The sequence below is a fragment of the Desmodus rotundus genome, chromosome 2 (assembly GCF_022682495.2).
Source record: "Desmodus rotundus isolate HL8 chromosome 2, HLdesRot8A.1, whole genome shotgun sequence".
Classification (NCBI taxonomy): Eukaryota; Metazoa; Chordata; class Mammalia; order Chiroptera; family Phyllostomidae; genus Desmodus; species Desmodus rotundus.
The window spans coordinates 172,714,558-172,742,118 of NC_071388.1; the positions used below are offsets into that span (position 1 = coordinate 172,714,558).

Consider the following 27,561-nt stretch of genomic DNA (forward strand, 5'->3'; position numbering starts at 1 on the left):
CCGGCGGAAAGAGCTTTACAGTCAGACCGACGAGGCTGGAGGGAAATTCATCTGTTCTAAAGGAGAGTTTAGGGGTACCAATATAAATTCATCGTCTCCGCGTCTGTTGCTTTTACTTGAAGTCTAACCTGGCGTTGTCCAAACCAAAGATGACAGCACGGGCGCGGGCTTGTACCGTAGAGACGCAGCCCTAGAAGAGCCCCGCGTGGCCGTCTCGGACTAGGTCCTCGCGCCAGCCCCGCGAGCGCAGTCCGGGGCGGGGCCGCCGCCTCGAGTTCCGGCCTCTGCGGGAAGATGGTGGAGGAGGGGAGTCTCCGCGTGGTTCGTTGTGGCGGCAGCGAGTTGAACTTCAGAAGAGCGGTGTTCTCTGCGGATTCAAAGTATGGGGCCACTGCGCTCGTCTGCGGGCCGAGGGGTGTGAGTGAGTCCTGGGATGCGGGGCAAGAACTGTCAGGTGTCTGGGCGAGCCCGGTCTCCACCCAGGGGCGCGGTGCGGGAGCGGGGGCCTGTGTGCAGAGGGGAGTGACAAATCCTGCCGTCCCGTGTGGACGCAGGTTGGGACGCGATCCCCGCTCCCGCAGCGTTTTACCCGCGCGAGTAGATTGAGGGGCCCGGGGCGGGGGGGAGGGAGCGGACCCACGTGCCAGAATCCGCTGGGCGCTGAGCAGTTAGAAATGGCCCAGGCACTGAAAAGGGGGACAAAACCGTGACTCGGAATTACAGAACTATTAATGATTTCTGTTTCTCCACACTTCCCTACCCACCCACCCCAAAGACATTTTGGCAACCTTTTGGAGCTTTGCGTGAAAAGTGGTATTAGAGTCTACGGAATAAAAGCATACCTAAGCCCTGGTGCTGACCTGGGTTCAAAACCTGTTTTTCCATTGTGTGACTTTTGCAAGTTTCTTAATCTAAAAATACGGGCTATTCTTACCTTTTTAATTCCTAAGTTATCACAAGCTGTGTTCCTTACTCAAAATAGTTTTACCTTGAAGATCATTCCGGATACTGCTGCTGTAATAATTTTTCTAAAGTATTGCTGTGATAACATTAACCTAACCTTATTTCTAATCTTAGCTCAGAAACCTATAATAGTCTTCTATTGTCTTAATTATAGCTCTTCTGTCTGGCTTTCCAGGCCAGTTAGCTCAACTCAACTTACCCAGTTGTGTTTCCTGATACTACCCTTTGTGCACAGGTTGCTTATTTCATAGGTGTGTGTGTTCTCCTTCTCTCTCTCTCATGTTAATTATTTCCTTGCTTTTCCTTGCATTGCTGTTCTTTTTCTTTCCCAGCCCTTAAATCACACATCCTTCAGGGCTTCATTTAAATCCAGATTCCTGCTTAAGAACATCCCTAACTTCCTACCTCTGCCTCATCATCAAAGATGATTGAGTCCTGTGTGATAGGCATTGTGATGAGTGCTTTGCACACATTTCTGTCTGCAAGGTTTAGGTATAATCCTTATTTACAGAAATGTTTATTGAGTGTTTGCTCTGTGGGCTAAGCTTGCATTTGCATGCATTGTTTCATTTAATCCTCATAATAACACTTTGAAAAAGTGTTATTTGCCTTATACAGTGGGTAATAATGAGGTTTAGAGAGATTAAGTAAATTCTTCAATGTCGTTCAGCCAGTACATGATAAAGCTGCCATTCAAACCCATTTGTGGTTGACTTCTTAAAAATGCACTTTTTGTATCTTACCATACTTGTGTTATTATTTATAGTAAGTGAGCACAGAATTCCTCCCCTCAGGAATGTCTGTTAGGGGGAGTCTTTCATAATACCACATGGTGAATATTGCAATAGAGCTAAGCCCTCCATCCAGTAGAAGCACATTGGGACTGCTGATCTGGAATGAGAAGACAAGGGAAGGATTGTAGTGGGACCCCTGAGCTGAATCTTAAAGGAATAGTCAGCAGAAAAGAGTGTTGTGTATACATAGCAGAATATTCAAAGGCATGGAGTGTTTCCTTTGGGGGCTTACATTCACATAGTTAAAGCCATTATTCTCTGCTGGGATCACGGAAAGGAAATTCCCTTCCTTTGGGGAATCATATCGGAATCGATTAAGGCAAGTTTTCTTGGCAAACAGTCTCCACTACCATCTCCAGGAAGCACTGTCTAAAGGACTGACTTGTTGATACTAATGGAGTATGTCTTGCTAGGGGAGGAGGTGGTTGGAGTTGTGAACCACTTGACACACTGTTAAATGAAAAAGTAGATCCAGTCAGACCAGGATCAAACCACAGAGGGCCTTAGGAGTTCGGAGTTTGGATCACATCCTGAAGGCAGTAAGTGGTGTGGTCAGATTTGCGAAACTCGTCTTATACAAGTAAGAAAGATGAATTGAAGGGCCACACCTGGAGGCTGTAGAAAGTCCTTAAGGGAGGTCCAGGCTGGAGATGCTAAGACTCTGAACTAAGGTACTCAGGGAGATGGAGAGGAGGCTCTAGCCACTGGGGAGACCAAGTACCCCAGATGTTTGGGTTCTCATGTTCTCTTGATCTTACTCAACAGTTGCACACAACCATGTTGTGACTGACTCCTGGCTACAGCACCTAAAAGATGCAACCTGATTTCAGAGAGAGGAACATGTGAAAAACCAAGTGTCTTTGAGAACTGAAAAATACTAGTTACGCCATTCAACATCAGAATATTTACTCTTATATTATCTTATAATAGTTTATTGGTTCATTTTATCCAGTTAATTAATAAAACCTTTGAGGTTCAGGCAAGTTCTGTTCAACAAACTGGATTAAACATTGGGAATCAAAGTAATACCTCTGGCCTCCAAGATCCTATAAGCAGGTAAGGGAGATAGATATGTAAACAAGTAATTTCAACACAATATGAAAATACTGGGATCAAGTCATGCACAGGATTCTTTGGGATCACGGAGGAGAGATCCAGCCTAAGGGTTCTGTGATTTGTACCTTCTACAGCGGATGGAAAGACACTGTCTGACGTGTATGGTGTTAAATGTAATTGGCACAAAGCAAACATTTTTTTATTTGACAGATACTAGAAGATTTTCATTTCTGAGCTGTGTCCTATGGTTATATCAGGAAAATAGTCAAACAAGTATTATCCCAACTTTATTACTCTTAACAATTTAGTAGCCTCTGTTACATGAGGAAAGCCACGCATCCAGAAAGACAAAAGCAAAACGAGCATTTTAACAAGAAAAGAACTGTCATAATGTCCTTGTACTTGGCTATAGAATGGATTGCACTGACTAGAGAGAACCTTTGACTTACTGTTTGTTAGCTGGTGTCCCCAGTGAACAGTGGAAAATTGGGGGACATGGGAATATGCTGCTGTTAGCAGAACCACTAAAAAGTAAGCCCTGATAGTAAGTGAATGCATAGCACAGTGTCTGCATCCGTTAGTGAGCAGACAGGTTGGTTAAGTCAGCTGTTTTTATTGGGTGGTTCCATAGAGCCTCTGCCCGTGGAACCCGTGATAGGTAAAACAGTGTCCTCATTAATACACTTTCCGGAGTTAATGAACCAATCAGTCTTAGATGTCCCCATAGACTTAAACAGCACACTAATTTAAATGTACACTTTTTAAACTGTTGTTTTGAAAGAAACCTTTGTTACAGTAGTATTTTTCATGGATAATCAAAGATTTTACTATAAAGTGTGTGAAGCTTCTTTTTCTCCCTAATTTCCAGGTTTATCTTCTGTGTCTCTGGGGACTTTGTTAAAGTGTACAGCACAGCTACAGAAGAACGCGTACACGTACTGCAGGGGCACCGAAATCTGGTGACGGGAATCCAGCTCAACCCCAACAACCATCTGCAGGTGCCAAACGATTTATAATTGTACATTTTAATACTGGCTTCATTGTTGCCAGAAAAATTTGAATTGAACTTGACTGGGAAGCCTTCCAGGTAATGATTAGGGAAAGAACTATGTTGATTTTCTGAATCACGCTATTTTTCACTTCTTTTTAATTATTCAAATAGGGTCACAGCCCACAACTACATTGTCTGTGGTGTATTCTGTGAATTAGTTGTTACCCAGAATGGTAATAGCTGTTACTTGACTAAAGGGGTTTTTGGCTGTATGAGTTTCTGAAATTCTGGGTTTGACATATAAGTGAATTTTTTTTTTGTAGGTCTTCTCTTTTATATGCGCTGTGAATATCTAAAAAGGGCATATGGTGTTTGTTGGTCCTCAAACTTATGTGACATCTGAACTCTTGTTTCTGGCACACTTTTTTTTTTAATATTGACCAGGAGATACTGATTTTGTAGATCTGTTCCTTTAAGGATGAGGCTTCTTAGTGTTAATGCAGATGTCACCTAATCTTAAGGCCAACATCTGGACAAACAGAAGGGCTTCTTTAGTCTGTGGACCAACCAGGTAATTTTAGGATATGCTTGGATCTCCCACTCCCTCCACACATCAGCTCTTCTCAGAATTCAAGAATAAGAAGTGGTCATTTTAATCCTGTTCATAACTTCCAGCAAAGCTACCACAGAGTTTTCTCAAAAATACCCTTGCTCTAGTTTTTGATCAAGTTCCACTTTTCTAGATTAGTCACAGCCAACTTGGAAGTTATTGCTTGATTTAAAAATGTATTTGCATTGTATTCACTGCATTATCACAAGGGAAGGAGGACATAAAGTAACATTGATCTTTTCTTTCCAAAACTAAATGAGCTACTCTTGAAGATCAGTTAAGTAGCTTTTCTGCAGGGTTCAAGCACATTTTATCCTTTCTGTCCTGTGAGAGTTTGAGAAAACAATTTATGATTATATATATAGCATTTGAATGTTTGTTTGTTTTTGTAGCAGAAATACCCTTTCATTAAAATTGGAATTTGTGAAGTCTGTATAACTAAGCTTTATAGCAAAATGAAAAACTATGTATACATTGCATAAAAGATCTATTTCATGGAACTGAAAATTTAATAAAATTAGAGGAGGACAACTTTAACAACAGGCTTGTTTGAGGTGAGGGGGTGGGTGCCAGAGATTTTGTGGACTTTGGAGTCACAGTATTTGTCTAACCATTGTTTTGACAGTGATTATATATTTCCCTTATTATATTTTACTAATCCATGTTTATGATTCTCAGGTTATATGTACTAATTGTGATATGTGTTTTTAACTCAATATAAATCATTTACTTGAATAGATCACATTTTCTCCATCATTTTTTATTTCTATAATTCCATATCCTCATTAGTAGAAACCTTAATTGCCACTTCCTTTCAAAAAAAAAATAAAATTTTTTATAAACATAAGCAAAGTGTTTTCACAATACCAGTAACAAAAAAAATGCAGTGACCACTGGGACAAAAATAAAAATGTGTCACTAAGGCCTTCTGGTGCTGCCAACGTAGAGTTCACAGACCAGTGCCACAGATGGCTGGTGGCTGGTCTGCAGTGGGACAAGTAGAGAAATTGAGTGTCCCAAAACTGTAGAGCATCCAAGTACATAATAACTTCTATTGTATTTTACAAAAGTATTGGTCCTTGATGGGTTGGAAATTTCAAAAAAAAGAACCAGACATTTTCAGGTCATTTGAGAAGCATTCCTTTAATGCCCATGTAAGGTAAAAGCAGTTCTGCTCATAAAAAAAGGAAAATAGCAACAAACTCTCAGTGCTTTTCATATCAATACCTTACCATTTCCCTCTTGAAGACAGAGGGTTGACTTCCCCCCCCCTCATTTTAATCTTTAATTTTTTTTAATTTACTGATTTTTAGAGAAAAGAAAGGAAAGAGGGAAAGAGAAACATCAGTTAATATGCCCTGGCCAGAGATTGAATCCTCAACCTTGGCATATTGGGATGGTGCTCTAGCCAAGCGAGCTACCAGGCCAGGGCTTTAGTTAAAACTCTAAATTGATGGATCTGCTTTCTCTAAGGAGCTGTGATGAGATTGTCATAAACAATATAAATTTTGCAAAAACAATACAAATGACTCAATCTCACTAAGGCGGATAATGAATTAATGAACAAAATGCCTTCTGTATCAGCACTTAATCCATTTGATATCATAATAAGTTCTACTTTTTAATCAATTTTGTACTATTTTTACTCTTTTAGCTGTATTCTTGTTCCTTTGATGGCACCATTAAACTGTGGGACTATATAGATGGCATTTTAATAAAGGTACGTGGATTAATCTTCATTTTTAGTATGTGAAAAGGAATGGCAACATATTTTAGTGACAGGCATGGCAACATAATTTTTTTTAATGGCAGACATATTACTCCCTTCCATAAGGCCTAATCCTTAGAGCACTCCTAAACAAGTGATGAAATTCACATACCGTAAAGCCAAATTTGACTATATAAAGATTTTAAACTTCTCACAAAAAATAAGCAATAAAACTGGAAGAAACTTTACCAATAAACATGAAGAGATATGTAACCTCATTAATCAATAACTAAAGAAATGTAAATTAAAATAGATGACCCAGCATTTTTCAATTGCAAATTGAAAAAAACTAGTGATGGGTAAAGTGTAGAGAAACATACTTCTGAGCGCAGTCAGTGAGAATAAAACTGCAATTGAGTGTCCTTGCTCCAGCAATCTCACCTTTAGGAATCTCTTGATGAAATGATGTCATGTAGATGTGGTTCTTAAAGCATTGTTTGTGGTATGAAAAAAATTGATTATAACTTTGATATCAGTTAAGATTTGATATTCAATAGAACACTATACGACCATTGAAAAGAAACAGCTGGATCTATGTGTATTAACTTAAAAGGTTACTTAACTTAACAAATACATACTGAGTATCTTCCATATCCCAGGCATCCTCCTGATAATTGGGTGTGCTCCAGTGAGCAAAATGGATAAAAATCCCTGCCCTTTATGGAACTTATGTTTGGGGGCAAGGGGGTAGGTAGATGGGGGGAGGACAGACAATTAACAATATAGTGCTTTTCATCTTTCAGACTTTCATAGTTGGACATCAACTTCATGCCTTCTTCACTCATGCCCGTGCTGAGGATTGTGTTTTTGTTATAATAAATAAAGAAAAACCAGGTATAGTGTAATTAATTTGTTTTGTATAGCATTGAGTGACTCTTTACATTTTACAGTTTCTCATATTCCAGAATGCCACTGCGCCCTTGTTGTCCTTCATGGAATAATGCTATGTTCAGAGTCCAAAGTACAAAGCAGCTTTGAGACGGTTACTGGCCAGGCAGCTAGGTTGGCTCACAGCTCATTAGTTAAGTGAGTCCTTTCCATGATTCTATATGTGTGGTGGGGGGCAGCGGGGTTGTTTGGGGTTTTTTGGGGGGAGGGGGCTGGAACAAATTTGCAAATTGTTATATATCATGTACTTTATCAAAATTCTGCATTAAGGAACAAATAAATAGTAAGTTCAGTTTTTATTATGTAGCCTTTAAACCATCTCTGAAGGATATTCCAAAAAAATATTCTGGAAATGGCAGCATTCTAAATAATTAAGTTGTCTTCCCAAATAGCTACTTTAAAGATAACACTTTTCAATATTTAGGTTCTGTTTTGTATATAAATACATGGATTCTTAATGTCTATCCACATGCTTATTAAAAATTCAGATTCCTGAATTTTTAGTCTCCGTGACTGACAGTTAATTGAGTCACTAGGTCTGAGATTTCGTATCTCCCCAGGTGATTCTGCTTATCACTCATACTTGGTAACTATTCTTCATACTCAGCCCATGATTTCTCAATTGGAAGGGTATTCCTGGCATGTTTGAGGAATAGCAGGGAGGCTGCATTGGAGTGAGCCAAGGGAGAAGGGGTAATGTAGAGCCTTGTAGGCCATTGGAGGGACTGGCTTTTACTTGAGTAGATAAAAAGCCATTGAAGGGTTTTGAGCAGATTGATACGATCTGACTTAGTTGTAATAAAATCACTGGCTTCTGCATTGAGAATACTAAAGGAGAAGAAGGGTAGAAGTAGGGAGAACGGTCATTTCTTCAAACACTTAAAATATGAAACGTGATTATGGTTTTAGGTTAGGCGATAGTGGCAGAGGTGAGATATATATGATTGAATTATGGATATCTTTTGAAGATACAGCCAAACAGGGTTTAATGTGGGATATGAGAGAGAAGTCACTTAAGATGACTCAAGGATTTAGTTAGTCTAAGCAACTGGGTAAATGGTGGTGCCATTTCCTGCAGTGGTCACTGTAAGGGAAGACGAATTTTAAAAGGAAAATCAAGAGTTCAGGGTTTAGGCATGTCAAGTTTGAGATGACTGAGAAGGCTTGAAGAATCAAGAGTTCAGAGCATATAATAAGGCTGGGAAACAGGAAGGTGGTAGACCAGTGTGTTGCTGAATTTTACATTTATTACAAAGTATAGGAGGATACGGCTGTTGTCCCGCAGGGAGAAATTTTTTTAAAGGGGATGTAAAGGGAAGAAGCAAGTCAGCATTGCAGAAAAGGAGGTCTATTCTATGAATGTGTGGCAAGTCCATAGCATTTCTAAAAACTCAAATGGTTTGTTGCTTTTGGCTGTTAAGTTCACCAATCAGATAGCATTCCATCTCCATTTTAGAGTTCAGCTTCGTACTTTGGAACATAGAACGTACCACTAAAACAAATTATCTTCTATTTCTACATACATGGAGCATGTATGCATATGAGTTGTGGAACTAGACTTTCACTTAAAATTTGTACGTTCAAAGGAAGAACCTAACTTTAGTATGTGAACCCTAACTTTAAGGCACATTTTGTTCAAGGTGGCCTAGAATTCTTATCTCGGCATCAAATGTATCCTAGAGTACTGGTTAACAGTTTCGTGTGAATGAATGCACATCTTCACTTTCTCCACAGAAGCTCTGCATTAATATCGCTTCCTTTGGCAGATGCATTTCAGCTGGTTTCAGTGAGACTGCCCAGACCAACCAGCCAGGAGATAGAAGCTGAGGAGCTCTCCCTTGTTTTGGATTACGTAAACCAGTCACCCAAGTGCATTGCCTTTGGAAATGAGGTAAGATTCCTTTTGTTGGTTTTGTTTTTTGTGCGTAAAATCTCTTTCCTACAGTCTTTCCTCTGAACATTTTTTTGTTACGGAGATTTAATATTGCCTTGAGTTACAGTATTTTTGTTAATAACTGAGAGGTCTGTTTCATTGCTCTAGCATGGATTCATGGTAAAGATTTTTAAGACTATCATAATTTTGTATAGTCGGTTGTATTGCTCTTGTGAACGCTCTAATTGTCCAAAGTACAATCAGTGTTTTTGGCATTTGCACTGATTTCCTAGTGTATCCCACATAAAAGCCACTTGAGTCTTTTCATTTTAGACTGTGTGTCTTTAGAAAATATGACATCCATGACAATAATATACCCATTGGGGAAAATTTGGAAATTACAATTAAAATATAATGAAATTAAATCTCACCAGTGATAATATATGACCAGTCTTTTTCTGAACTTTTGCCTAAACATACATACAACTTTTCCCAAACAGAAGTAGTATCTGTCCTTTTTTTTACTTAACATGGCAGCATGAGTGGTGCTTAAATGTTCACCAGAAATAATGACTGTGGTGGTCATACTACGATTCATTTAGCCATCACCTGTTAATAATCCCTTTATTAAAATCAAGTACCAGCAAAAGGCCCCAGTGATGTTATTGCAGTGGCATGTTTCTCTAGTCTTAAGTTTTATAGCATTAATTTGGCTTTGTTTTGAAAAGAGTTAATTTCTTAAGAGTAGACTGACATTATAAAATGCAAGTTAAAATCACAGTGAGATACCATTTGTGTTCACTAGAATAGCTAAAATTGAAAGAATGGCAGTGCTGAGTGTTGACAAGATACAGAGCAAAGTTAGACACCTTTACAGTGACCCAGCAGTCCCACTCCTTGGTAGAGAAATGACAACAGGAGCACAGAATGACATGTATAGAGTGATTAATATTAATAGCCCCCAAATGGAAATAACCAAATGTTCATCAAGAGAATATATACAATATAGTCATTCGTTGGAATGCTGCTTCTTAATAAAAAGGAACTAATGATACACATAAGAGCGTGGGTGAATCTCAGAAAAGTGATGTTGAGTTGAAGAGTTCAGACAGAAAGGTATTTATTGTACCATTCCGTTTGTATAGTGTTCTAGAACAGGCAGGGAAATGGTTATAGAAATCACTCTTTGCTGGCAATAACTGGAAAGAAGAACAGGGAACATTCCAGAGGTGAAGAAACTGTTCTAAATCTTGACTGTAGTGACAGTTTCATGGATATAGACATATGTGAAAAATTGCATTTTGTTGTATGTAAATTATGCCTTAGTGGGAAAAAAAATTAAACCATCTGTTTTAATTTTTATTGAATTTATTGGGGTGACACTGGTTAATGAAAGTATATAGGTTTCAGGTGTATAGGTCTTGAATACATCATCTGTGTACTGTGTGTTCACCACCCCAAGTCAAGTCTCCTGCCATCACCATTTGTCCCCTCTACTCTGTCCTACCTCCCTGTCCCCCCAGGGGACCATACTGTTGTCTTTGTGTCTGAGGGGTTTTTTTCCTTTGCTTAATCCCTTCACCTTCTTCATTCAGCTCCCAACCCCATCCCCTCTTAACAGCTGCCCGTCTGTTCTCTGTATCTGTGAGTCTGTTTCTAGTTTCTTTATTTTCTTCATTAGATTTCACATGTAAGTGAAATCGTGGTACTTGTCTTTTACATCTGAACCTAGATAGCCTAGTTTTAGGATTTAGGACCTAAGTTGTTCTTTTAATTTTCTGTGATTATTTTTAAATAGGATTATTCTATCCATAGCTAAACTATAATACATTGTTTTATATTAACATACTCTTATTTTGCAAAATACTGTTTTTACTATGTTAACTTTTATGACAGGAATATTTCTTCTTAAAGAGGGTTGACTATTTTTGTGAATGTTATATCTATTTTGAAATACCAGGGAGAATATGTTGCTGCAGTACGGGACTTTTACTTGTCTGTGTATTTTTTCAAAAAGAAAAAAACCTCAAGGTAAGAATGCCTTTTTGAAAGCTTTATGTTATAAATTTCATGTTACAAATGATTGTGAAATCCTAGGATATAGAGGTACTTTTGTTTTGGGGGGTGTGGGGTTTTTTTGAGGGGTGTTTGGTTGGTTTTTGGGGGGGTTTTTTGGTTTGGTTTGGTTTTGGGGCCTGACACCTAGTAATATTTAACAAATCAACTGTTAATTACAATACTATATTTTGCATTTAACTTTATGGGTTGTGGTAGGCTTTGACATATATTTTTTATTTAATCTATCACATGGCCCTGTAAGACAGATGTTACTTGTTTGCCATATTTTTTTTAATTTTATTTTTCAATTACAATTGACATATATTAGTTTCAGGTGTTCGGCAAAGTGGTTAGACATTTACATTAACTTACAAAGTCCAGTACCCACCTGACACCACACATAGTTACCACAATATCATCGACTGTAGTCCCTGTGTTGTTTTATATCCCCGCGACTATGTTATAACTACCAGTTTGTCCTTCCTAATCCCGTTAGCTCTCTCACCCAGCCTTCTAACCACCGCCCCCAACCACCCGGCAACCATCACCTTGTTTCTGTATATGAGTTGTTTTTGTTCTGTTTGTTCATTTATATTGTTTTTTAGATTCCAGTTTTTAACCCACGGTGGATGGGGTTGAGAGATCATTAGTCTCAAAAACCTGGGGAGCTTTTCTAGCCCAAAATGCTTGTACACCAAGACTCTGGTGTGCATATTTGTGTCAGAATTGGATTTGGCTTGAAAAGGCTTCCAGAGATAGTCCTCGCTGCCACGTTATAGATACAGGAGTGAATAGAAGCTTTGGGTTACCAGGGTTTAAAGTGAGTCAGAATTATCCAGGTGAATTTCACTGTACCTCAAATTAACATATTCTAAATGGGGTAATATCTTAGAGTTATAACGATGAATGAGACAGCATACGTTAACAGACTAGTGCTAAACACGAGCAGTCACTCTTCAGATGACGCTGTCTTTTAGTGCCCTCTTCCCTTTTACCACGTCAGTATTAGCATTTGGTTCGCTCTGCAGTATAACAAGGATCCTCACCTCTTTAGACACATTACCCACTTACCTCAGGTGTAATTTCATAGGCCTGTGCATATCTGATGCTAAAACTTCAATAAGAAATTTGAACAAACTTTGTCCAGGCAAAAAGCCACTAAAAGGACCATGTTTTCTTTGTTTCACAAAGTCAGTGGCCTCTGTAAACAAGTTATAATGGTAGAATGTTAGTCACACGAAGTATTCATTGCATATTAATAAATTTATAAAACAAAATTCTTATTTTGATCACAATTTTCAAAATTATGGATTTATATTCAATGAATTCTGAGAGCTCTCCCGTTTTCATTGATAAGGGTGAGAAATTCCTTTTACTTAACTACGTCACCACTTACCAAGTCTTTAATAATCAAGAAAACTTAATTTTCTTTTAGGTTTACCTTGTCATCATCAAGAAATAGGAAACATGCGAAGAACAATTTTACATGTGTAGCCTGTCACCCAAAGGAAGATTGCATAGCAACTGGTCACAAGGATGGCAAAATTCGTCTTTGGTCAGTTAGCTCATGAGGAGCATGGGGACGATTCTGTACTGTGTTACATTAGTGCTGCAGAACAGGGCGCTCTCTGGGTCCAGGGTGAAGGACAGCTCTGAGAAACCCCTGCTGGTGACAGAGATTAGGCCTGACTGACATCCTCCCTTTCTTGTATGACAGTGTTCTTCATTGCATAGGCTTAGTATTTTAGGGGGAGTGAAAATTTCTACTTTGCCTATAGTTGTTTTATTGAAGAGAACTTTTCTTGTCAGGATTTAAGTAAAAAGGAAAGTGACAATAGGGAGTATCTACATAACAGGACACAAAGGTGGCCTGTTGTGTATATCAGGTTGGCCAAGAAGTTTGTTTGGTTTTTTTGGTGAGATGGCTGTAGTAGCACTTAGTTGTCTTTAACTTCATTTGAAACAGTTTCATTAGATTGTATTGTGACAGCTGTCATGTCAGCATACATTAAAAAAACCTTACCAAAATAGGTGAATTTTTTTGTAGCTATCTTAATATTGAAGATGGAAAAAACTATGCAACATTTTTGGCATATTATGCTTTATTTCAAGAAAGGTAAAATGCAGTTGAAACGCAAAAAAATATTTATGCAGTGTATGGAAAAGGTGCTGTGACTGATCAAATGTGTCAAAAGTGGTTTGTGAAGTTTCACACTGGAGATTTCTCACTGGACAATGCTCCACGGTCAGGTGGACCAGTTGAAATAGATGGCAAACACATTAAGACATTAATTGAGAATAATCAGTGTTATACTACACGAGAGATAATCATCATACTCAAAATATCCAAATCAATAAAGTTATTGGTGAAAATGAAAAATGTCCCTTATTTTACAGAAAAAACTAGTTGGACTTTTTGGCCAACCCAGTAGAAATGACTCCAGTTAGAAATAGAAAATGTACTCTTTGGACATTAAGACCCGTAAGCTTGCTATTACAATTTATTATTTGGGGCATATATGAGGGCAGACCCAAAAAACTGGAATTTATTTACAAAAAATTATGTATGTATTCTTACATGTTTAAACTTAGTCACCTTCACAGAACTCACCATTTGATGGCAATACACCTATTGAGATGTTGTTTTCCACTGTTCAAAACAGTTTTTGAACTTGTCAGTCTTGATGCCTTTTAGTGCTCTTGCCGTTTTCTGTTTCACCTCTTCCACAACAGCAAAAACTTTCCCTTTGAGGACTTTTTCATCCAGGGGGAAAAAGAAGTTGCTCAAGATGAGATGAGGTGAATTGGGAGGGTGGGTTCAGGGGTCAAGCCATTTTTAAAAGGTCAAAAACTGCTGAACACTCCGTGTGGTGTGGGCAGGTGCACTTGTAAATCAGTCTTCAGGAAATGGGCAAACACATTGAAAGTGTCTTCAAAAAACAATTCACTGAAGCCGAACTCAGCCTCTCACAACAATGCCAGTTGGTACACTGATATAGATGGGTTCCTAGAACACTCACCTAGCAGAGGAACCCTATACTACAAGGGGTCCACCCTCCTAAAGATAATCACAGTTTTTCGGGGGAGGATTCCCCAGGTAGTATGTTCATTATACTTGGCATGCCATTATTTTTCTAACTTCTGCCTTTGATGAAATTAAAAATTTTGGTTTTCTCCAACAGGAGAAATTTTGATGATGATAAGAACTATACATACACATGTCTACACTGGCACCATGATACGGTTATGGATCTGGCTTTTTCAGTGACAGGTAAGTATAAGGTTAACAATTAAAATGAACTTTTGAAGCATGTGAATCAAGTATCTTAGCTTATTTGTAATTTGAAATATCTAGGATTGCATGGGCCAAATGACTTGTAAATACCTGTGTATTACCCCTGTGTTTAGGGAATTGCTCAGCACAGTACCATATACTTCAACTTTAAAAGCCCTTCAGAGTATCAGAGTGTACAGCTGTGTAAAGTCTCATCCTTGACCCTATGAAACAGGTTATCATCATTCTCATTTCACAGATGAAAGGAAAATTTGTAGTTGAGAACTAACTTGCCTAAGGTCACGTGGCTAGTAAGTTGGATTTGGACATAGGTCAAATTCAAAGGCTTGTTTTAACTGTTAGAGTGCCTCATTCACATTGACTACTTTAAATTAATTCAGACGTTTGTTCCATTTAAGCTGCACGAGAGCAGTAAAAATACCTCGTTGAAAATAAGATGAAATTCAACAGAAGTTTGGAGAAATACACTGTGTCTCTGATTACTTTTAACATGCTTACACCTTTGTGGTGAAATTAGGTCAGCATTTTTTTGACTGGTCCTCTAAAAAGAACTGTAATAGAACAACAATAAAAAAATAAAAGGAGAGCTAGATGCTCGAGTAGATTGTACCTGGAGAAAGTGATTTTTCTTTCTGCAAGTCTTTCTAGAGAATGCCAGGACAAGTCTTCTCCGTGTGCCCTAGATCCTTGAGACATTCAGGATCGCCTTTTCCAGCTGGTGTTGAAGAATAAATAGTTAGATTATCTGGCACTTAAAGAAAGGAAAAGAGGGAATACAAAATGCTTCTACCCTAAGCCAAGGCTTTGGTATGGGAGCTACTGCAGATAATCTTGGCTGTTAGACAGTTGAATTCTTGGGTTTATAATTTAAGTTGTGTGAGTATTTATAAATGAGAAGTAGTGGGTACATATAGTAGTACATGGTTGTCAGTGAGGTGTCACTATTGACCTTCTGTATTTATAAGAGAGTTAATAGAAGAAGAAAGGAATTAGCTGCCTGTATAAAAAGAAGTATAAATTATAGTAGTTTTGAGAACCTTTGTAAGTTACGGCAAATAAGAACAGTATAAACTGTTTCGACTGTGCTTTGAACCCAGACGTGCTGTATGTGAATACTTAATTGTCGCTTTTTTCTAATCCTTAAGTCTTTTTTCGGACCTTGGATAATGTTGACTAAAAGTGGTAATAGTGTTCCCAGTCACTGGGGAAACGTTTTCAGTATTTTATCCCTTAAAATAATAAGTATCTTCAATGAAAATACAAAAGTCCCATCAGTTCCTAGGTTGCTGAGTGTTTTCATCATGAGTATAGAATTCTGTCATTTAGTACTTTTCTGCATCTATTAAAATAATCATGATTTTCCTCCTCATTCTGTAAGTGGAGTTAATTACATTGATGTATTTTCCCAATATTAATACAGTCTCACATTCCTCACCTTATATAGTTGGATTCAGCTTGCTAATTGTACTGTTGGGGAATTTTCATCTGTCATGAAATTGGCTTGGAATTTTTTTATAATGTACCTGTTTTGGTGTAGGATTACGCTAGTCTTACGAAACAAATTGGGGAGTGTTCTCTTTTTGTTACTTGGAAGAGTGAAAGTTGGTCTATTTCCTCCTTAAATATTTGTAAAAACTCAGCAGCCAAGCCATCTGGGCCTAGAGGGCGTGTGTTTCATGGGGTTTTCCTTGTTAGGGGAGAAGAGTCGATTACCAGCAAACTAATCAGCCATTACTGGAAAGGAAAATGTCTGAATCACGTGATCTTTATTAAATCTTTTGTCTGGAGAGGATTAAAAGATTAAAAGATATGAACACATTTCTTTGCATATTTTAAAAAATAGTTCATTTCTCTCTACGTGGTCAGAAAATTTTAAATGCTGACTATTTTTTCTATTTTTTTTTTTCTCCTGAAACACTGTCCTTTCATTTCTGTGGCTGGATGAGAAGGCACCAGCCTGCTGAGCGGTGGCCGGGAGTCTGTGCTGGTGGAGTGGCGTGACGCAGCCGAGAAGAACAAGGAGTTCCTTCCCCGTTTAGGAGCCACTATCGAACACATCTCAGTCTCCCCGGCGGGCGATTTATTCTGTACTTCTCACTCTGATAACAGTGAGTCTGATTTGTTACTGGGAGGAAATACAATTTGTGTAATGCCTCAGTTATTTAGCATCTGTAAGAAATGGAAAATACAAGACCTCAAACTAAAAGTAGCATCAGATTTAATAAGCATTTTTTCTTTTATTCCTTCTCTTAGTATTGCCCCTTTCTGCCCCAAGATGCCACCAGAATATAGTATTTTCAGAATTTTATGCAAATGTAGGGCTAGGTATATTTGAGTTTTGTTGTGCCTCTTGTGTTTCAGAACATTTTCATGTGGAAAGATGTGGAGAAGTAAGGGAAGGGTTTTGAAGTAAGGGTTTTGTGTTTTCATAGACATAATGGCATTTTCAAAAGAACACTGGGATTCTCCTTTGACATAGCTGTTACATCAGTGTGGGAGTTCTGTAGATTCTGGCAGAAATGGAGGCAAGCTTGTATTCCTCCAAAACCTCCGCTCCTTCTGCTACTCTTCAGTCTGGATGTAGATCCCCTAGCTTATTGCCTCCTTTCCCTTCAAAACAGAATATAATGTGAGCAATCCATTAATGCAGTGACTCATTTCAAAGTAAATTATCAGTCTCTTTCAGGATATTTAAGTTTCTTGAATTAACACTTAAAAGGTATCCGTAGGCACAACCAAGAAAACTGGGAGTCTCTCACAGAAGCTCCCCACCAGTTAAATCACGAAGTATATTCCTGATTTTTCTAGTAACACACTGACTAAATTGAACATACTCAGTTGTTTTGTATTCTGGTATATTGCAGAATATTATAAATTAATTTTTTGTAGCTATTAATTTTCTAAATATGTACTTTTTTACCCACAGAGATAATAGTCATTCACCGAAACCTTGAGGCATCCGCAGTAATTCAAGGCCTAGTAAAAGGTATTAAACACAGTGGATTTGGGATTGTGCACATTTTATAAGTGGTTATTTGTCTGATTTCAACTGTTGTTTGTCACTTTTTTTGCAGACAGCAGTATCTTGACTGGTTTGATGATTGATCCAAGAACTAAAGCTTTAGTTTTGAATGGAAAGCCTGGCCACTTGCAGTTTTATTCTCTCCAGAGTGATAAGCAGTTATACAATGTAAGATTTTGATCCATAAATTTACCTTAAAACCAATGAAAACTCTTTACAGCACCACCAAGGTCTGTAACTTACTTAGTAGCTGCTAACACACGTCCTGTGGCTGTGTTTACTTCAGCAGAGTCAGTCCGGTCAGTTTTCTTCATCACGGCTGCCAGCGGAGTCTACATGTAAGCCCGTTGATAATCTCGGGCAGCCTCTCTTTGTCTGTTTTATTTTGTTTCAGACTACACTCTAGTTAACTGTCACACATATCTATGCTTTTGAGTCACAAGGGCAGGAAATGAGAGTACGTAGCTTGACAGTACAAATATGGCTCTGCTTTGTGGTGAAACTGTCACATGTGCATACTGAAGATAACATTTTCAAGGTAATTAAAGAGAATAGCTTCCTTTAATCCTGATACATGCAACCCAGACTTCCCACTTTCTCCTTTCCCCCCCTGAGTACCCTTTATGGGTTCCTATCATAGGAGCTGTAACACTTGGTCCCATTCTCTTCCCCACCTTTAAACCAGAGAAAGGAAACTTACTGATCTTTGTACATTTCTACTGCAGTGCCTGGAAATGGTAGGCATTTGATACGTGTTTGGTAAATAGGCAAGAGGATGGAATAAAAGACAACCATAAATAAAATGCTGGCCTACTTACATTATTTCTTTTTTTTTCGCTTCTTAAAAATTACCGATTTTATTTTTGCTCATGTTTCCAGCAATGTGAAATCTAGCCTTGAGATTTTATATAAAGCTATCTTCTTAGAAACAAGTAAAAAGTATTATTATAAGCTAAAGGTTCTGTTGTATCATATAAATGGGTCATGGTCATCACTAATATTGGAGGACATGGAAGAATTGTCACTGAACTGGTGCTGTATAATGCACTCCATTTTTATTGACAAATTTGATGTCCATAACTAACAATTAGTTTATTTTTCCCTTTACCTAAAAGTCAGTTACTATAGATTCTACAAGTTATGTATCAGGTGGTTAATTGCCATTTCTTGTATGCTTTAACATTTATATGTTTACATTAATAAGCACTTTGGTTTTTTTTAACCCATCAGTTAGATATTGTGCAGCAAGAATATATCAATGATTATGGTCTGATCCAAATAGAGCTAACAAAGGCTGCGTTTGGCTGCCATGGTAACTGGCTTGCAACGGTGGAGCAACGTCAAGAAAAGAAAACTGAGCTTGAATTGCAAATGAAACTGTGGACATTCAATAAGAAAACACAAGGGTAATGCTACTTATATGGCCATATCATTTCAAAAAAAATATTTTCCTTTCTGTTTCATGGTTTGAGATCTTAATTTTTAGATGTTCTATTGTGATAAGTTTTAGATTTAGATTAAATGAAGGGGGTGTTCCAAAGCCTTTAAGCTTTTGGCTCTGAGAAAGCACAGGTGTCCTCCAAGTTACAATGTCATCTCATTGCATCAATGAGGAAGCAAGGGAAAGTGAGACCCCCAAGGACATAATACCTAACTCCAGGCAAGTCTAGGACAAGAATCTAAATGTCTTAGTTCTTAACATTATACTCCCCCCCAAAATTATACCACCTTCTTTGGAAAAGTGGCAGTGGTAGACAAGAGACATGTAGTGTAGTGTGTGTTTTGATTAGATAGAGAGCCCACCAGTTTCTCATACCATGTCTGTAATAGTCATTTATTAAGTCCTTGCTTTGTGCCGAGAACTAGGCTTCGGCCTTTTGCACCCACTGTCTTACTAATCTTCACAAGAACACTAAGATAAGGCTGTTGTCTATGTTTTCACAGGTGAGGAAATAGGCCCAGAGGGATTAAGTGATTGTCTCTAGTCACCCCTCTTGTAACCTGAACTTTTGAAAACCACAACACTATTTTGCGCTGATGTTCTTCAAAGAACACGGTGCTAGCATAGTTTATCTTTCATTCACAACCATGCCTGGAAACAAGCTTTGAAAGGTAGTTTGGGTGGTTATAAACATTAAATATTGACCAGGGAAGTTTGATTAGGTAGTTTGCTTTCTGTATTTTCTTGCCACAAGTAGGGTCTTTTATAGTCATTCGGTGACTATATGCTTTGCTTATTTTCAAAAGTAGCTAGTGAGGTACCTGTATTCTATACAATTTTCCTGTAGAGTTTAGTAGAGTAGGCTTTTAAGTATCTTTTTTTTTGATGACCCCCGTTTTATAATCATTTTGTACATTAAGTTGACATTATACTTAATCCTCTCTCAGTTGTGTGAGTTGCACACAGACAGATGATGTGCTAGGACTCAGTCTACATGTAGCCGTTAGAGACAGAGCACTCGATTGTTTGTCATCCTAGGTGATAATGTATCTGTTGTCTGTTCTTAAAGATGCTATTGTAAGAGGTACAGTATTCAAGAAATTGATATACGACAGTATATCATGTTGTCCTGGTGTAAGAATAAATTGGTGGTTTCCTTCCTACTAGGTTTGTTCTTAATACAAAGGTTAACATGCCACATGAAGACCACATCACAGCGCTCTGTTTCTGCAACGCAGAAAAGTCTGAGAACCCCACCTTGGTTACAGCTAGTAAAGATGGTCACTTCAAAGTGTGGATATTAACAGATGATTCTGATATATACAGTAAGTTAAGTATATAGTATGCCTAAAGAGCACACAATTTTAAGAAGTGATATATTTATCTCCCATGAATTTGAATTCATCCTTGTAGGGTATTTTCTACCTTGTTTAATTCTATAGGATATTGCCTGATTTTAAAAGACGCAAGTTACTATTTTATTACATGCCTTTTCTCCAAATCTATACTCTTTTTTTTTTTTTATGACATAATCATGTGCTGATGATTCTATTCCAGTTTGTGAGGACACAGTAAAAAGGGCTTTTGCATTTAGTTTTCCACTGTTCCACTAGAGGGAGCCCAACCTCTCCGAGAAGGGGCATAACTTTCAAATCAGTCAATGCTTTGTAGCACTTCTAACTACAGTTTTGGGGAACAGGCTTTCTGTTGTGTTTGTTTCTTTCTTCTTATTGCTTACAACTTCCCTAAAATATTATCTAGCATTTATACCATTTCTGAACTCTGTGGTCTGTATTTCCACAGAAAAAGCTGTTGGCTGGACCTGTGACTTTGTGGGTAGTTATCACAAATACCAAGCAACTAACTGTTGTTTCTCTGAAGATGGCTCTTTACTGGCAGTTAGTTTTGAGGAAATTGTTACAATATGGGATTCAGAGACATGGGAACTTAAATGTACATTTTGTCAGCGTGCTGGGAATATAAGGTAGGTCAATAATTTGGGGAATATGAAATACTATTTTTTAAATTTAAACAGGTTTTTCTCCATAAACTTTAGTAATAGTTTAGGCTTTCTCTAAAGTTAACCTTGGATCGTCAGGCCAGCAGCTAACCAGAGTGTGGAAAGCTAAAAAATTTTTACATATGAACCATGTGCAATGATTTATCCTTTCTGAAATCAGGATTAACATTTAATTCCTGGCCTACAGATTCCTTTTCTTTGTACTAATACTTTTCATGGTTGTGCTGCATAATAATAGAAGCTGAACAGAAGCCTCTGTGGATCCAAACAATGCTCAACTCAGCAGTATCTTCTACTTACTTCACATGACAGCATTTGAGGGCAGAAGGGCAGATGGCTAACAAAGTTGTTCCTAATTCCCGCCATGTCTGATTCGGAATTTACTTTGTACAACTTCCTGCAGAATTCATAGTGCAAACTGTCCTCTTTAGGTAAATGAGCAAAAGGGGGTTTTTGTTAAATGACTATACATTTTACATATACTTTCTGTACGTCTTAACTATTATACCACACAGCTTATTAGAGAAAAGAACTGGTCATCAAACCTATTTTTCTAAAGAAACAATATACCCAAATAAGCCTTTTGTTTTGTACTGTTTAGTCCCTTTTCCTACAAGACAATTGAGAATGAAAACATACATGCCTATCTAAAAATCTGCTTTGCGTGAAGCCAGTACTGTGTGGGAAGTCTGATAGAACTGGCCTGTTAACTCCCCCGTGGTTTTCATCTAGGCACCTGTGCTTTGGGAGACTGACGTGTTCAAAGTATCTTCTTGGTGCTACTGAAAATGGAATTCTTTGCTGTTGGAATCTGCTCAGTTGTGCATGTAAGATATTTTTTACCATAAAGTGACTTGGCAAAGCAAGTAGGAATTGCAATTAAAGTTAGGCATTTTAGGACTTCTGGATTATATCTTCATGTCTCTACCCAGAGAATATATAATTTTTTAAATGGTATACCACTAAAATTTGGAGTACTAGGCCTGTAGTAGACTTGGATTATTTATAAATGGCCTTACATCTAAGTAGAATTCATTACCTCACCTTTTCCCAGTGTCTTCAGTGTGTGACTTTCTGCTGTCCTCCACACTCTCCATCCTCCTAACAATTTGAGGATCGTGTCTGCTAATTCATGCCGCACATTAACCTGCAGTATCCCTGACAGCTTTAAATTTAAATACAGCCCGCCACAACCCTCCTAACAGATGTGGACTCAGTGGCATTTGCTCATTCAAATACGTGTTTGGAAGGCATAGTGGTTGCTTAGCAATGAATGTATGTGATGGCATTTCTTTATATTCTTTACAGTAACGGTTGCCAACATGTTGCCCATGTTTAGTAGCAGAAAAGCCCCTGGAAGTAGTTGCACGAAACGATAACCATTTCATAGTGTGCAGAGAAGTACGTTCTTCTTCCGCTTCCTGCCCTCTCTTTACTGCAGCCTTCCACAGATAACTTCAGTGTGTCTGCGTGTGTATTTGGAAGTGTAAAGTCCCTCTTCCTAAGAACAATAGAATTGATTGTTCCAATGAAGATTTAAGATTGCCTACTTTAAATAACAAGCTTTGAAAAGCTTTTGGTAAACCCCTTAGAAGTGAATCGCTTTTTCTTTCTTCCCCAGTGGAGTGGAGTGCGAAGTTAGATATTAGAGTCATGGAACCTGACCCCAGTTCGGAGAACGTTGCTGCGGTCTCCAGGTCTTCAGTGGGTTCAGACTGTAAGTACAGATCACGCTTGGAGAGTAAGAGATCTGTTACCTCAGTTTTCTTTTTCAACGTCTGTTATCTAATTGGAGTCAAACTTGCCTTCCAGTCCGCTGTTTAAAGCCATTTTGCCAGAGGCGCTGCCCTTTTTTCTTGAGTTCTTAACCCAACGCTTTGTTACTTAGGCATTCATGCTTAGTTCTAGGAGAGTTTCAGCCCATTGCTCACTTTTCAACATGGCAGTTCCTACTTAGCCATCAATTCCAAGCGATTTCACCTCTCTGAAGTATTCCACATTCCTCTGTAAAGCCTTAATCATTCCTCCTCTGTGTCCTTGAAGCGCTTGCTGCACTTCTGTTCTAGTGTGTGAGGTAAAAAATCGCTTTGATATTTTGGTGTCTATCTGCTGCATTATGCTCTGGTCTCTAGAGCCAGGATTCCTTTCTCTTTTTTATCTTCATGGCCGTTGTTCCTAACCTGCTTGGCACATAGTAGGTGCCCAGTAGATACTTGTTGAATCAAAGCTTAAAATAATCATGACCTGGGTTATTTACTCAATGGGGTAAGTCCCAGGATTAGTGGGGTTTGCCAATCTGAAGTTAAAACTAACCTTTGCGTGCAAAACATTATTGTCTGTTTGTTTTTCTCTGTAGTGTTTGTATTTAAACCTAGTGAGCCAAGGCCTTTGTATATTCAGAAGAATATCTGTAGAGAGGAAGTCCAGTGGGGAGTGTTTGTTCCACGAGATGTCCCTGAATCATTCACCTCAGAAGCTTACCAGTGGCTGAACAGATCACAGTTTTACTTCCTAACAAAGTCACAGGTAACCATCCTTCCTCGAATAAGCCATCACTTTGCACTGTATACGTAACTGTTGGTTGCTTTCATATTTGAGAGTAGTGGCCCACGGAAGGTGCAGTAGTTTTATTGAAAGGTGTCTGGCTGGTGTGTGCCCGTGCACCGCCGTCACTGTCCACACCTGTGAGGCTCTGTAAGTAGATGTTCATGTAGCATAACAAAGAGCTGGCCTCATTTTTCTGACTTCAACATCTTACTGAGGTTTACACTCTACAGCTTATCTTTTGCATCATTAATCAATCTCTCTTTTCAGAGTTTATTGACATTCAGCACAAAGTCTCCAGAAGAGAAACTCACACCAACAAGCAAACAGGTATGTTTTAGCCACTTGTGGCAGAGTGCATTGCTTCCCTACAGAGATGAGGTTATCTTGTAGAACTCAGCGAGGAGAAAAAAATATTTTACCTGGCCCTAACATGGAATTAAAAGTCGTACTTTTAAACTACTTGCCTATCTTGAAGTAATATTCTTGTAAAGTACAGTTCTGGTTTGTAATATCAGTATTATATGCTTGTGATTTAAAGAGTCAAGTAGTTCTACAACACTTCTCAGGAAAAACCTTTTCAACAACAAGCTGCTTTCCTGCTTCCATTGCCCACATTAGCTCCATATCTCTGAAAAGCATGTATATATTGCTAATTTTGGGTTCTTCAGACTGAGGTATTGCCTGGTGGCTCTGATCTGTTGAAGTTACAACTCTTTTTCACACAACCACTCCCCACACAGACACAGCACACACATCACACACACACATCCTTCCTTTTCCAGTTCTGAAATGTAGGTAAATCTTAAAGTTGGTCAGGTGAGTCAGTATTCATCATGTTAACCTAGTGAATACAATTGATAGGCAAGCTATGTAGTAATAGGTGGTTTTTTCCTTTGTGACCAATTTTTTTCCTTGGGAGTTAATGATTCTTCCTTCATTTGCTTAGTAGTTTTCTATTTTTTCTCACCTAATTCACCCCAAACTATTCTAGTTGTGCAAGTTTTCTTAGTATTTTCAAACACATTAGGTACCCTTTTTTAAGTCTTGATGAAATATTTTTAAAATGAGTCTTCTGACCTGCTTCAGCCTGGACTGATTGCTCTATACACCTGATGCACAGAAATTATCTTGAGATCTGCGTTCATCCTCATTCAGGAGCCTTGTTCCACCTCTGCTGTAATAGAACCCGCAGTTTTCCTCTTTCTCCGGTCCCTCCCTTGCTTTCGTGAAGCACATTTTCTTGAGGCATGGGAGGTAAAGACCCATGTTTGGAAACGTTTTTATTTTCTCCCACCTGATTGGTTGGTTGAGTACAGAGTCCTAGGTTGAAAACCATTTTCTCTTAGAACTTTGGAAGTGTTTTCCTCTTAGGTTAAAGTTTCCAATGTTACTAGAAGCCCAGTTACCATTCTTATTCTTTATCCTTTACTCATTGAATTCATTCAGCATCTTTTCATTGACCATCCACTATGCCTGGATGTTAGAGACACTTCGATGAGCAAGTCTGTAGACCTGTGGTGTTTACAGTGTAACAAAAGGTATAGACAGTAAATAACAAGGATAAAGTAAGTTAATATGTAGTATTTTAAGTGATAAGAATTATGAGGAGAGGAATAAAAGCAAAAGGACAAGTAGGGTGCTGCTTGCCATTTTAAATAGGGGGGTGAAAGTCTTAATGAAAAGAGTTTAGGTTTTATTCAGGAAATGTGGAGCCTCTTCAAGGGTTTTAATCAGAGAACTAAGGAAAAATTAATTACTTCTTTGCCATCATTTTCTCTGTTCTTTTTCCAGAATCATATTATTTAGTGTTGGACCTTCTAAACTGGGTGCGCATTTATTCTTATTTTTCTGTTTTCTGGGAGATTTTCTCATTTTTATAACCTAATGTACTTCTCTCTCTCTTTCTCTCTCTCTCTCTCTCCCTCCCCCCCCCCTCCATCCCCCTATATACATATGTACACACATACACATACACACTTTGGACTCTGTTTTGGGAGGTTTTCATCAGAATCTCATGATCTTTAGCTGCCCGCTCTTACTTAAAAGTGAGAATGGGGAAAACAGCCCTTTGGAAGTTCTGCCTAGGTGAAACTTATTCTCTGGTCTCTGCTGAAGTATTTTGAGAAAATCTTCAATGTCATTATTTTTTAGCGCTTCTGCTCTTAGGCTGGTCACGTTGCCCAGATAAAATTCTTCTAAGTTCCTATCTGAAGGATGTCAGCCTGGCTGCTGGTGTTCTGCAAAGCACCCCCTGTGAAGTACAGCTGCCTTCAACTGTGAATGCACTACCCCCACCCCCACCATGTGGTCCAGTCTAAAGACACACCTTTGTTTCAGTCTCAGATACGCTCCAGTCCTTTACTGGGGCCAAGGCGAGCTGTGATTCTGAGTGCTCCCTCAGTGGACCCAACAGCCAGACTACCTGGGTTTTCCATCCCTTTACGGATACACTATATATCTCAGCATCAGTTCCTGAGCATCTGCAGGGTTCTGCCCCATAAATAGGGGTACTTGGCTTATCCCACAGGTAGCTTAGAGTCCTCCTTTCTCAGATCTCTTAAGTTACTTACCACCCTTCAACCTGCTTTCCCACTTCCAACATGTTACATTTCACCCATTCACGGTGGCTCTGGGCCCTTTTGAAAAGCCCTTTGCTGTCATCTGTGTAGGATCTGGAGGGAAAGCAGTGATCAGTGGGTGTTTTGTTCTGTCATCCAAGTGTCCACTGTTAGCGTTTCTCATAGGAATTGGGCTGCTAGGCCTCAGTTGCCTTACCTATAAAATGAAAGATACCAGAAAGTTCTAAAGTTCTTCCATCCCTGACCTTTTATGACTCTGTAGTACTTCTTATGGAGTCAAAGGCAGTTCCTCCTCTTTATTGAGGTACTTTCCCTTTGTCTCACATCCTTACAGCTGCTAGCAGAAGAAAGTCTTCCGACAACCCCATTTTATTTCATCCTGGGAAAGCACAGGCAACAGCAGGATGAAAAATCAAATGAAGCTTTGGAGAATGAACTGGTACAGCTACCCTTAACAGAAAACATACCTGCCATTAGTGAGGTAAGTAATTACTAAAGCAACCCATGTGAAACAGGTTAAATGCACTGGCGTGCCATAAATTAGACTTTTTGTACATCTCTAACAAGTAACTTTTGAATAATGATTTGTATGTTGTATAAGTTTTAAACCAAATAGCATAAACTTGGGATTTTCAGATTAAACTTTAGGTGAGGAAGTTGTTTATATAAATGTAGGAAGGTAGGAATAGATTTTTCTTGGTTTGTTTTTTCTGTGGGGAAAGGCTGTCGTGTTTGGCTTTGGGGATTCAGTCCTTTAGATAAAACCCTGTTTTTCTGTTTTTACTCCAGCTGCTTCACACTCCAGCCCATGTGCTGCCATCTGCTTCTTTCCTGTGCTCCATGTTTGTGAATTCACTGCTGCTCTCTAAGGAGACTAAGAGGTAATGTAGTTCTTAAAATATGGTCAGATACCCTGTTTTGGGAAAAAGGGTGACTTTTGTTACCCTTTTTTAGAATATTCTTCCACTGTATTTCTCTTTATTTTAGATTTAACATGTAGTTAAAGGACATAGAGTTATTAAGTCAAGTAAATAAAATACATTGAAAATAAGTGTTAGAAAAAAGATCTTCTGTGTGTAGATTTTAAGGATTTGATGTTTAATTCAAAATTATACTTTTTGTAGATTCACCTGCTCTTTTATAAAAGCCCCATCATTTTTAAACTACATACGATAATAAGATTATTCATTTACTTTGTCTATATGATTATATATCTATGTAGATCTTAAATTAGAAAGTTATATTTAGAAATATATATTTAATATTAAGCTTACATTTTATTCTGTTACTGTTAAAGTGCTGAAGAAATTCCTGATGATGTAGATATGGAAGAGGAAAAGGAAAGTCACAGTTCTGATGAAGAAAATGATTTCACTGAAAAGGTCGAGGATATAAATAACACAGACTTGGGAGAAGACTTTGTCCATCAGTTGTCAAAATCGGAAGAAAAGGAACTGAGAAAATTCAGGAAAGTAGATTACAGCTGGATAACTGCTCTTTAAACCTTGGAGATGAGGGAGGGTTCTTGCACTTTTTTTATGTGTTGATAATCCAGAAATGATTATTTTAATGTTATTTCTGTTTTTAAAATAAATATTGACAGGCCTTTTTAAATAACGGGTAATATGAAGTTGTATTTGCATCATGCTTTCTAGT

General features: G+C 38.3%; 1 protein-coding gene across 1 annotated transcript; it reads left to right on the forward strand.

The window, feature by feature from the left end:
* On the forward strand, positions 1-27,522 carry WDR75 (WD repeat domain 75). The gene is made up of 21 exons (XM_024564006.3): positions 1-380; positions 3,682-3,811; positions 6,069-6,134; positions 6,926-7,016; positions 8,837-8,961; positions 10,904-10,974; positions 12,437-12,556; positions 14,184-14,272; positions 16,246-16,404; positions 17,223-17,282; positions 17,371-17,486; positions 18,549-18,724; positions 19,927-20,084; positions 20,563-20,743; positions 21,512-21,606; positions 22,401-22,496; positions 23,136-23,305; positions 23,594-23,653; positions 26,240-26,386; positions 26,695-26,786; positions 27,203-27,522. Exons 1-21 carry the CDS (start codon positions 295-297, stop codon positions 27,405-27,407), a joined length of 2,493 nt encoding a protein of 830 aa, XP_024419774.2. The 5' UTR covers positions 1-294; the 3' UTR covers positions 27,408-27,522.
* Positions 27,523-27,561: the final 39 nt, after the last annotated feature.